The 13,149-nt window shown below is 40.1% G+C and overlaps 1 protein-coding gene across 9 annotated transcripts in view; it reads right to left on the bottom strand.

Moving 5' to 3' along the window:
• The window catches only part of SYNE2 (spectrin repeat containing nuclear envelope protein 2), a 339,154-nt gene that overhangs the window by 270,282 nt on the left and 55,723 nt on the right, over positions 1-13,149 (bottom strand). For all 9 annotated transcript variants that reach the window (XM_078448168.2, XM_078448169.2, XM_078448161.2 and 6 more), the window contains exon 2: positions 12,754-12,883. In XM_078448168.2, the coding sequence (XP_078304294.2) occupies positions 12,754-12,832 (79 nt within the window). In that variant the 5' untranslated portion in view covers positions 12,833-12,883. The remainder of the gene's footprint in view (positions 1-12,753; positions 12,884-13,149) is intronic.

Genomic DNA, 13,149 nt, shown 5'->3' with positions numbered 1-13,149 from the left:
TGCTTCTCCTGAGTTTTGTGTTTATATATCCCATTTTCTTCTGGGTATCCCCACTTAGTTATTCCCAGACCCTTCAAACTCAACATTGCCGGAAGGGAGTCGTCATCTCTAACCAACCCCCTCCCCCAGCAAAGTTGCTCTGCGTTTTTTTTCAGCGACTGGTTCCATCATCCACTCCTCTGCCTAAGAACAAGCCTGAGTCACCTTGATACTTTCCCATACCCAGTCATTCAAAAAGCCCTCATGCTTACCTCAATAAAGCTAAAAATAAGAAAAATTTAAAGATTTAAAGTCCTGAAAATTGTACCGATTAGATATCTCTTGATACCTATTTCTCTCCATCCTCACTGGCGCCTCCTTGATCGGGATGCCATTATCCCTCGGCTGGACCACCCTAACTGACTTCAATTGGCCTTTCCGTCTCCACATTCACTCCCTCAAGACCACACCCCACACTGCAGTCCAGGTGATTTCTAAACCCAGTTCTGATTACGTCTCTACTCACAACCCTTCAATTGCTTCTTTCTGGTCTTAGGAAAAAATTCAAACCCCTGTATATTTACGTGACCCTCTATAGCTTCATCTCTTCATATTCTTCTTCAAACTGTAATACTCAGTCTCACTGAACACCCGTTTCCAAGAATGTGCCACGTTCGGCCCCACCTTCTGGCTTGAATATGCTGTTACCATTGCCTGAAGCGCTCTTCTCATTTCCACCCCGTTCATGTGCTAACACACTTTAGGTCTAAGCTTAGAAATCACTTCTTCTGGGAAGCCTTCCTTGCCCCACAAGACTGGTAGGTGCTCCTACTCTGTACTTCTAGAGAACCACACCTTCTCTCTCTTGCAGCACAGCCATATCATCCTGTAACAGTCTATGTACCTGTCTCCCTGTAATCAGAATGTGCATTTTAGGACAGCACCCTCTATGTGTCATCCCCCGTGTTCAGTATAGTGTCTTGTACACCACATGTTCAGAAGCACTTGTCAAATAATGAATGAACACATAAATGAATGGGGAATCTAAGGAAATTAACCTATACTTAGAAAAAGCATAACCAGTAATGGAGTAGTATCTCTTACCTTAAAAAGTCCTACCTTTCCCTTCAACAAGTACCTGATATCTCTGTTCCCCTTCACAGCAAAATTTCTTCCAAGTATTGATTAATTCACCATTTCTGCTTCCTCACTGCCCATTCTTTCCTCAACCCTTTCCAGTCACTCCACCATTTGAGTGTGGCGAACCCTGTTAGAGCCACCAACTAACTCTATGAGCCCAATCCAGTGGCCATTTCCCTTCAATACAGTTGACTTTACCCGTTTCTTGAAATACCTTCATCTGGTTATCAGATTTGCCTGGTTTTCCTTCTTTGGCTTTAGCTACTGCTTCTCAGTGTCCTTTACATTTCCTCCTCTTCCGCTTCACCTCTAAACACTGAAAGATCCAAAAGTTCTGCTCTAGCTACACATTTTCCACAGGTGATCTCTTCCAGGCCATGGTTTTCATCGTAAATATGCCAGCCACATGTTATGGCTCCCAGATCTGTAACTCTCCCTAGAATTCTGGATCCTTACATCTAACTGTCTACTTGACATGTCCATTTGGCATCAAATAAGCATCTCATATCTATCATGGCAAAAATAAACTCTTGATCTCCCCACAACTTTGTCTATCAGTCTTCTTCATCGCAATAAATTCCATAACCGACAATTCAACCGCTCAAAGCAAAAATTGAGAAGTTACCCTTGATCTCTCTTATTACTCACTCCAGAAGTCCCAACACTCACAAATATCCCTTTAAAAATCCATGATTCTTTATCTCGTTGCTATCACACTACTACTATCCAAACTTCTGTGACATTTTACCCGGGACTATAACAAAAGCATCCTAACTGGCTTTGCTGCTTCCCCTCCCTCTTCCCAGATAATCCCCTCCCCACCCAGCAGCCGGAGTGATATTTCGGAACAGGTAAATCAGATCGAGTTACTCTCCTGACTAAAACCTTCCAATGGTTTCCCATCCACACACCTTACCTGAGAGCTGACGAATCCCTGCCTGATCCAGCTCTGCCTCGCCTCGCTCTCCCGCATCATCTCATGCCCATATATTCCAGCCACACCAGGCTCCATGAATTCACCCAGCTTGTTTCTATCTTTGAGCTCTTCCTTGAGCTACTGCTTCAGACTGAAATGCTCTTCCTTTGTTCTTTTTCGGCAGCTCCTTTGTGTTGTAATTCCTCCTTAAATGTCTCCTCCTCAAAGACCTTCACTGACCACCTCAGACTCTACACAGTTTCATTCACTCACCATCACAAAGCAAACAGAATTTCTCCTAGAAACACAATACTAAGACACTATCGAACCCACAAACACCATATACATACCTCACTGCCTCATGTCTGACGAGATCCATATTTCCATCCTCTCTGAGTTTCCTAAACATTTCACCAGGAAGTCATCACATAAACCCATTTTTAATCCTCTCCATAGCACCTACCATGTGTTGCTATTTTTCATTATTTACTCTTTGTCTCTCTAACTGAAATACAAGCACTGTGCGCATATGAAGCTCATTGGAGTTGTTCACCTCAGTCTTCTCTTAACCCAAAATAGTGCTTGCAACAGAGTAGCGTGTCAGGAAACATGCTGCATGAACATGTCAGTGAACAGATTTGCCTGTACTCATAAAAACCTAACTGTGTGATAAAGTGCTAAGTGTGAATTCACCTATACTTTTGAAACATTTTGTTTTGAAGACATCAAACCACACCAGAAGTTCTGCCGAGTAGACGTTCAGACGGAGGCAGACAGGGACACCCAGCAGAACTCGTTCCCACTATATAATAATCCTACGTAACTGAAGACAGGGCCAACAATACCAATGTTCGGGAATGATCTTAAATATGACTCAGACTTGATAAAGACTGTGTTCTGATTTGAGCCAAGTACCCTTCATCTTATAATATTTAGCTGTTGATGCAATTGGTACACCCTGTGCAGTAAAGACAGAAAAGACCAAGGCATGACCAGTGAGTGCTGCCCCACCCCGGAAGGCAGAGAGCAAGCGTGTGTGGCCATTCTGCCGCCATCTTCTCTCTATGCTCACTCAGCACGCATCACCGCACAGTCAATGACCAGGAGAGAGTATTTACCCAGAATCTCATGTCTCTCTTCCAAAAATATACACATTTAGAACGTTGAACATTTCATTTCTCTGATAAATCATTCATATCCTTCTATCTACTATTTTTAACTGATTCTAAAAATACCTGGTGGTAGTAATCTTCAGTTCTCATACATATTGAGAACAACAAACACAGTTACCTTCTACCAAAATTTCCGTGAATGTTTTAGAAAAACACAGCCATCACAGAAATTGTAATCACCAACACTGAAATCAGACGAGGGAAGTAATCTCTTGAAGAGGCACATTTAGAATAACCTCTAATTTTTAGAGGGTAAAACCACACACTAAACCCACCAAATGGTTATAAATTAATCTCTTATACTGACTTCTTACTTCCCCATTTTCAAGGGGAAATTATTTTGAGTTTTATTTTTCCTGATATACTACTTCGAGCTCTGAATAATTACACTCCCTCCCTCCCGACACATACACATACACAAAAGCTCAGTAAAATCTTGTATCTCCCAAGGGGCTAATTAAAAAGGATTCTGATTTCTATAAGGAATGAATGAGATCTTTGTTAACCTACTTTAACAGGACTCTAAATGACCCTGGATTTATCTTGCCCTAGTTTTCAAAATGTAACTGACCCAGAATAAAGTAAGCTTATCCCCACACTCCTGGCAAAAACAAAACCAAAGTTCCCAGAAGCCAAAACTGTACATACACAATCCAAGGGAAAAAATTATTTTTCTGTCTTAGACTATATAGTGCAAATACCACTGCTTGCAGAGCTGTTTTATTTTCCACTTAATTGGAATATTTTAAGATTATAAAGCCTTACAATATCAAACTAATAATCTTCCAAGAAAATAGAGCAAAAGAGATCATCAGCTACTATGATATCAGGAACTTCCTAGAAACTTTTGTGTTGGGACAAGTATAATAGCATTAATATCGAGTGAAGAACCATAATTTATTTTCTCTGGGTGTAACCACACCTAATTGCTAAAAAAAAAAAAAAAAAAAAAAAAAAAAGACCCCAGAGATGATTTGCTTTTATTCCTAATAACTAAGCGGTCTGAATTTGTCAGAGAAACAGAGTTACTGCCGGATAATGCGTGTACTTTTCTTACTCTTCATTCACCATTTCCATCAAAATTCCACACTGGGGACTTGGCTATAAAAGGGTAGAAATCCCATTCAGAAGCTTTTTTAGTAATCTCATTCCTCTTTCTCAGACTTTACATGGTTTCATTCACTCACCATCATAAAGTAAGCAGAATTTCTCTTAGAAACACAATACTAAAACACTATGGAGCCTGCAAACACCATATACACGCCTCCCTCTAGAGAGAGCTATTATTTCCATCCTCTCTGGCTGATTTCCCTGAACACTGAGCAATTCTTCTAATTCAGGGTACTTCATGTGTTTTTTTTATATTGGAAATGACCACTCATTCATTCGTTCATGACCAACTCAAACAGTTGTTTACTGAGCGCCTAAAATATGTCAGAAACATCGTTTGGCCATAAAGATGCCAAGAGCACCCTACGCAGAGCACCTAACACACACTTGGAGGAACTCAGAAGGCTCATTAAAGCAGGCAATGCCCAAGGATGAGAGGGAACTCAAGGATTAAAAAAAAAAAAAATCACAAGAAAGGCGGTTGGGTGGCTCAATGGGTTGAGCATCTGACTCTTGGTTTCGGCTCAGATCATGATCTCACGGTGCGTGGGATTGAGCCCCAATTTGGGGCTGTGCTGTCAGCACAGAGCTTGCTTGGGATTCTCTCTGCCTCTCCCCCTCATGCTCATGCTCTCTCTCAAAAATAAACAAACATTAAAAAAAAAAATTACAAGAGGTTCAGCAAGGAGACACCTGACTCCAGGGAAGTTCCTACCAAAATATTTGATTTTTACAGTCAAACGGAACAGATAACTCACTTTGCAAATAATATTCTAGAGAACACACTCTCATTCTTCACCTCCCTACAACTGAAATGGGAAGAGATACTCAAGACAGCATATTCAGTCATATTGTGGTTGGATTTTCGGTTGGGCACCCAAATCAGGAGCAGGCCCCTGTGTAGTTAAGGACTTCAACTCATTTCATGCGAAGGATGAAATCTGCATCCCAGGTCGCTTTCTTTCACATGATACCAGCAAGGAGAAGCACAGTGCACCACATGCTTCTTCAAGGCGCTCAATCTATTCAACCTTTGTCCCCGTAACAACAAGCCTGCTACACGTGGTCAACACTCAGTGTTTACTGAACAGATGAATAAAAGTAAACATTACATCACATCACTACGCTTGTCATCTAACCCACTGAACATGAATAATGTCTAAAAAGATCCCATAAAATGAAAGCCTCCGTTGGATGGATACTCAGTAAATAATAAAGTTCGATGTTGTAACAGCCTAACTACAGGGACCCGTGTTTCCCTATCAAGCCCTCCACCAAGTAATGTCTATCCAGAAGGCATAGAGGGTTTTTTAATCTTTTAAAAGACATCATCTAGAAGATAACACTAAATAAAACGTGTGAGCATTGTTTGAAATGACACAGTAACTGGGCTGAACATGGTTTTACACGGCTTCGCACAGATGGTTAACCATTCACCAGCATTTTGGCAGGACTGCGTGAAAGTTAACTCCTCGTGTGGTGGCAAAGGTAACAGAACACACACTCCTTCCTAGTTCTTTGTCTAATTAACGATAACATTCTGTATTCAAATGCCATTTTCCTAAAGCATTGGCCTACCTTGTTTTCAAAAGCAAAGTAATTTGCTCTTGTTACAGAAATTTATCACGCCCTCTTATGGTCCACAAATTATGTTCACGTGTTATAAAGAAATAACTGAAATCTGAAATATATAAAGAAAATATCCAAAATAGTTCAAGATTACCATAGCTGCTGCTTAAAATATCACGAGGTGAGTCATCGTAGGCTCGCAATTCACTCATGATTAATTTGACTTTTAAATGGGCCTTCTACCTGTGCTGTACTTTCCATGACATGAAGTTCTCAAGAGAAGAGTTTCTTTGTGAACAGCATATTATATCTACAATTTACTGTAAGTACATCGATATACGGCCTTATTATCTGTTGCTATTAAATACTTAATGAAAACACACTAAATAAAAAGAGAGTTAATAACGCGGACATTATAGCTGCTACCACTATTACCCCAATCAGCTCAGCTTCTAGACCTTGGAGCCGCTCTATTATTATCCAGATTCAGTAGTTTCAGAACCCTGCTGAGCGTTTCACCTCGATGGTGTTCACACCTGTCCCATACTTTCATATTCACTGTTTAATTCTAATCCAGGCAAACATTACCCAACACCCAGCTAATTGCAAACCTTTCTAACTGGTTTCCTCAGCTCCACTTTCCGGCCCCTTTCAAGTCTTCCTACACCCCAAGCCAGATTGCTCTCCTAAAGTACACTTTGACCTCCAGCCATGTACTCTCACCCTCAAGACTCAATAGCCACTCACAGCCTAAAGGCAAAATCCCCAAATTTCTTGGGTTTGAATTCAGCCCACTTAGGGATCTCAATCTCAGAAATACTACCAAAGAAATTCCTACTTTGGTCTTAAATTAAATGAAGAACAAAGAAAGTCCCTTCCAACTTGAAAATTCTGTGATACTCATCCAACTTACCCCTTATTGCTTCCATAATCATATCTATCCAGTACTCCAAAGATTTATTCCCCAAACACACCTTTCCCACCTGAAGAGCTTGGCACAGGTGGTATTTCACACAAAATATATATTTAGTATTTTCTTAGGATAAAAGGAAAGGAAGCACCTGTTATTTTGCCAGATAAGAAAACCAGTGGAAAGATTTAAAGAAATTCTGTAACAGACATCTTGGTAAAGCAAATAATTTTTAAAGATAGCTGTTTATTTATTATTTTAGTAGCCTGAACTTTCACATATCATTTTATTTAAAATGTGGACCGTCCAACGTAGTACAAAATGCACTAGCCTAAAATAAATTCCATTTTACATTAATCTGCTCAAATTCACATTCACAAACGGCATTTCTTTCCCTTCTCAACAATCCATTTCAACATCATGCTCCTCATTAGACTAAGAGAACATAAATATCTCCCTACAAAAAGGGCCTTCATAAGGACATTTACTCAAACATCACACAAAAGATGAACAAAAAGAGGGGTGCCTGGGTGGCTCAGTCGGTTAAGCGCCCGACTTCGGCTCAGGTCACGATCTCGCGGTCTGTGAGTTCGAGCCCCGCGTCAGGCTCTGGGCAGATGGCTCAGAGCCTGGAGCCTGTTTCCAATTCTGTGTCTCCCTCTCTCTCTGCCCCTCCCCCGTTCATGCCCTGTCTCTCTCTGTCTCAAAAATAAATAAACGTTAAAAAAAAAAATTAAAAAAAAAAAAAAAAAAAAAGATGAACAAAAAGAAAGATGAAGTTGCTTGTTTGTTGTCCTGCTCTATGAATTTCAGCAAAGCACTGCCTCATTTCCTGGGCCTGATTCATTGCAGGCCCTGCACACGTGGGAAATATGTTTTCATAGCCTATCTACAATGAGTTACTACATTTCAACACAGACATCTTACTTAATTTTTTCTCAAGCCGATTACTCTAAGTCAGGGTATAATTGTCTCATCTGAGATACATTTGGCTAAAGTAAAACAGGCATTGTAAGTAGGTCTCTGTCTCTAAAAAATGTTCTGAAATTAGAAGAAAAAACCTTCCTTATGAGCAGTGACCCTGAGCTTGTCATATTACATAAAATCTCTTTTCTCATATTACTCCAAGGATCATTACGCACACATGAATTTTGTGAAATACAAGTCTGATAACATAATGTACAAAGCCAAATACTTTTAAGACTGTTGTCAACAGCTTGCCATTCAGTCATAGTTAACTAAGGTACATAAAATCATCTGTTGATTTTTGTCTAAATAGCTAATAATTCTGCTTTGAAACCAAAGTTATCTTTAGAAATACATAAAATCCCCAATGTTTATAGCAGCACTATCAACAATAGCCAAAGTATGGAAAGAGCCCAAATATCCATTGATGGATGAATGGATAAAGAAGATGTGGAATATATATACAATGGAGTATTACTCAACAATCAAAAAGAATGAAATCTTGCCGTTTGCAACTATGTGGATGGAACTAGAGGGTAGTATGCTAAGCGAAATTAGTCAGAGAAAGACAAATATCATATGACTTCACTCATATGAGGACTTTAAGACACAGAACAGATGAACACAAGGGAAGGGAAGCAAAAATAATATAAAAACAGGGAGGGGGACAAAACAGAAGAGACTCTTAAATATGGAGAGCAAACAGAGGGTTACTGGACGGGTTGTGGGAGGGGAGATGGGGTAAATGGGTAAGGGGCATTAAGGAATCTACTCCTGAAATCATTGTTGCAGTATATGCTAACTAATTTAGATGTAAATTAAAAAAACAGAATTACAAAAATTACCCAAAAAAAAGAATAAAAAAAAAAGAAATACATAAAAGTTCCTTCTTCCCTCCCTCCCTCCCTTCTTTTCTCCCTTCACCCTTCCTTCTTTCCTTTCCCCCTCTTTCTTTCTTTGTTTCTTTCTTTCTTTCAACTCAAAGAACTTCAGCCAGGAGAACTATAAACCTACTAATAATAATGTACAACTTAACCGTGAGAAATGTATTCATGTCACAGTTAAGCTTTCATTCTACAGTCACAGGAACCTCTTGGTTGATATCCCTGAGTGTACCTCGTTAATGTGAGCACCCCTTGCCCAGTATAAATCTGATTACATTATAGTATTGGCTTTCCTCCTCTCCCCCTACAGAGCAATGCATCTAGTACTACGTTCCCCTAAATGGATCATAAAGAAAAATCATTCACACTGGCAGTGTATGTATATTACATTGCCATTGCCAAACAGCCCGTATTTATCTCTTATTGTAAAGCAGACTTTATTAGCCTAGTATAATTCAAAACATGCTATGAGAAACCACTCAATTCTTAGTAACTTGCTAATTATTTTGAGCTATTTGAGAACCTGAGATCATTAATGTTACTTGAAGATGCCCATCCATATTCTGGATGTGTAAGTTTACTATGGATTAACTAGAATAAGGTTAAGATTTAAGTAGATTTTCCAAAGAGAATGTTAGGGAAATTCCTTCCTTCAAATATGTCTACACGTGTTGACATGCGAGGGGGTGTGTGGTGCAGTAGAAAGAAAACAATCCTCCAGGTCAAGGCCCAGCTCTGCCTCTCACTGTGTGACTCTGGGAAAGTAATTCGATCTCCCTGAGCCACAGCGATCCTCTCTGTACCTTGAAGATAAAAACATCTACCTCACAACGTGGTTGTGAGGACTGAATGTGCACAAGAGTGCTGTGCATGCTACAGCCTATGATATAGAAGTCTTAGAACGCACTGCAGTGGGGAAGAAAACATTATGAGATATAATCATTATAATACTATCAGTGCTAAAATAAGTACTGAGGGAGAACAGAGGAGGAAGTGTGAATCTCAGCCAAAGAGAGAGCACGGCTAAGGAGGAGGCTGAGTCCAGCTGATTTGGGGATGGATGAGGGATCCACGAGGGATAGGTGAGCTGGATTGCTTCCAGCAGGAAGAGGAGAGGGGGGTTACAGCAGGACAGCCTGCACGAAAGCACACAGGCAGGGGGAGTACGGACCCTCAGGCAGCCATACAGCCGGAACACAGGGTGCTTATGGGGGTGAAATGGGAGACGAGGGCAGAGAGAAAAGAGCACCAGACCGGAAGAGCCTGTGAGCCACACCAAGAGGTCTAGACTATCCCACATGTGATGGGAAGCCACTGAATAGAAAAATGTCAAAACAAAACCAAAAACCAGTAAAAACCAGACTCTGGTTTATAATTTTTTTCTATATAATAAGCAGTTTCTACTCTAGCTGTGTGCTCATAGACAAGAAGTCTTTGGGGACAAAGATTTTGACTGTAAATCTATAAAAAGAAGTTACAGGGGCACCTGGGGGGCTCAGTCGGTCAAGCATCCAACTCTCGATCTCAGCTCAGGGCATGATCTCACAGTTCGTGAGTTCAAGTCCCATGTCAGGCGCTGCACTGACAGTAGGAGCCTGCTTGGGATTCTCTCTCCCTTTCTCTGCCTCTCTCTCTCTCAAAATAAATAAATAAACTTTTTTTTTTTTTTTTTTTAACGTTTATTGATTTTTGAGACAGAGAGAGACAGAGCATGAACAGGGGTGGGTCAGAGAGAGAGAGGGAGACACAGAATATGAAACAGGCTCCAGGCTCTGAGCTGTCAGCACAGAGTCCGACGCGAGGCTCGAACTCACGGACCGTGAGATCATGACCTGAGCCGAAGTCGGCCGCTTAACCGATTGAGCCACCCAGGCGCCCCTCAAAAGAAATAAATAAACTTTAAAAATAAAAAATAAATAAAAAGTGAAAAGAAGTTACAATGCCTTTATTAAACTCATACTCTGTGTCAGGTACTGAGCTAAGCCCTTTGAATGCATTATGTATCATTGTTCACTTTCAAAACACAGAAGCAACACAGGCATCACCATCCGTATCTTAAGTGTGAGGAAACTGAGATTCAAAAAAGATAACGCCTTTGGTCCAAGTTCAAAGAACTAGCAAGTGCCAGAGCTAGAAACAGAAATTAGATTTATGTTACTATTTAGTGATGCACTCTCTTCCTGATATGTTTCAGGCTACATGAGCTCCTATTCACGTGCCACCAAAACTTCAGAGAAAAACAAGAACATCAGGGCTTTTTTTTTTTTTTTTCCAGTTGAATGAAATTTTTTTAATTTAACTTAAAATTCCAGCGTAGTTAACATACTGTGTCATATAGTGGTTCAATAGTTCTGTACATCACCCAGTGCTCATCACAAGTACGATCTTTAATCCCCATCATCTATTCACCCAGCCCCCCCAACACTTATTCCAGCTACTTATGAATATTGTATGACACTATAAAAAATATACTTACTGAAAACCTTTACAATTCTTACTTCAAGTACTACCTCAACATATTATGCTTCTTAGCCAACGCAAATTACATTACAGTTATTTTTAAAAGCCTGATACATATAGGCACAGTCTAGTGCAATAGGCATCTGACCCCCAAAATCAAGAAGCTAATCATTCAAATCATGTTTTTCTAATTAAAAATAAAATATCAGAAAGTCATCTGGGGAGTCACGAATGACTCAAATAGAAGTAATGTACAGCATAGCAGCTACAGTTAATAATACCGTATAGTATATTTGAAAATCGCTAAGAGAGGGGTGTCTGGGTGGCTCAGTCAGTTGGGCATCTGACTTAGGCTCAGGTCATGATCTTGCGGTTCATGGATTCAAGCCGCACATCAGGCTCTGTGCTGACAGCTCAGAGCCTGGAGCCTGCTTCAGATTCTGTATCTCCCTCTCTCTCTCTGCCCCTCCCTTGCTCGTGCTCACTCGCTCTCTCTCTCTCTCTCTCTCTCAACAATAAAAACATTAAAATAGAAAAGGAAAGAAAATTGCTGAGAGCAAATCTAAACAGTTCTCATGATAAGAAAAAAAAAAAATCTGTAATTATATATGATATTAACCAAACTTACTGTGGTGATGATTTCACAGTACACACAAATATCAAATCATTATGTTGTACACCTGAAACTAATAAGATGTTGTAGGTCAATTATACCTCAATAAAAAATAAAGTACAGGGGGCCCGGGTGGCTCAGTCAGTTAAGCGTCCAACTTCAGCTCAGGTCATGATTTCGCAGTCTGTGAGTTCAAGCCACGCATCGGGCTCTGTGCTGACAGCTCAGAGCTTGGAGCCTGCTTCAGATTCTGTGTCCCCCTCTCTCTCTGCCCTTCGTCCGCTCACTCTGTCTGTCTCCCTCTCAAAAATGAATAAACATTAAACATTTTTTTAAAAAAATAAAAAATAAAGCACAAAATAAAATGACTCAAAATCTATGGCTTCTAAGTAACATTCGAAGAATTTTGTATAATACCCTACATAATCTTAAAGATTACTTTAAAATAACATAGTCTTATAAATATTTTCAAAGGCTTACCATAGCTTTATTTCTTCTACACTAGCTAACTTTACTCAGCTCCAAGATTTGTTTTATCAACAAGGGTGAAAAGTCTAATGAATTTTCAAAGTGCAAAACAAATATTCCCAGACTCCACAAGAAGCACTAAAAAAAACACAGTCAGTACTGGGTCTGCATAAATGCACACACGATTCATATGATTGAAAGGTCATTCACTTATAATACTACTACTATTCTTTTCTATTTGGACAAAATAAGGATGTACATTTAAAAGAGGCTATGCAAAAAAGATGCAAAATGAGTGCAAACAATTCCAAGCAAACCATGGTTAACTATTTTCACTACAAATGAAATGCATACACTCAAGAGTGAGAAACCAAGATACTCAATTCCTTCCAGGTATTTCTTACTCTCTTAGACTGCTGAGGTAGCAGTAAAGACATGTACACGTACTGCAAGGTTGTACAATTGGAAAAATACTGAAGAGAGGCAGAAAGCGGAAGGATTTGAGACCAGATGAGGGTAAGGTTTCCACAGTTGCGATGGGTGTTACCCCACCCAACCGTAATTACCTTGCAGTGTAATATGGCGACCATCGATGCCCAAGGAGACCTGTTCATCCTCGGTGGGAAGCACAGGACTAGACGCCATCCTTTGACTCACTGGAGATTATATCATGTCCATCTCAGTTAAAGAAGTGAACTAAAAGTAAAAGGGATAAATGCTCATTAGTGACTCTGCAACTCTGCATCTCTAATAGACATGACCCCCCGAAAGCAACAGCAAACGAAAGCTGCCCTCCCACAAGAAGCAGTTTTCTAGTGAGTGTTTCCTTAGTTCATGAGGAAAAGAAGACTACGCCTTCTTTTTTTGAATCATAATCAAGATTTTGCCCTGTGACCTATTCGCGTTGCTGGCAGGACTCCCAAAGAGCTAGCAGGGTGGATTCTATACCAGTGGGGAAAAGA

Source organism: Panthera onca, chromosome B3 (genome assembly GCF_046562875.1).
Source record: "Panthera onca isolate mPanOnc1 chromosome B3, mPanOnc1 haplotype 2, whole genome shotgun sequence".
In the NCBI taxonomy this organism is placed as follows: domain Eukaryota; kingdom Metazoa; phylum Chordata; class Mammalia; order Carnivora; family Felidae; genus Panthera; species Panthera onca.
This window is presented reverse-complemented; position numbering and strand designations above follow the sequence as displayed.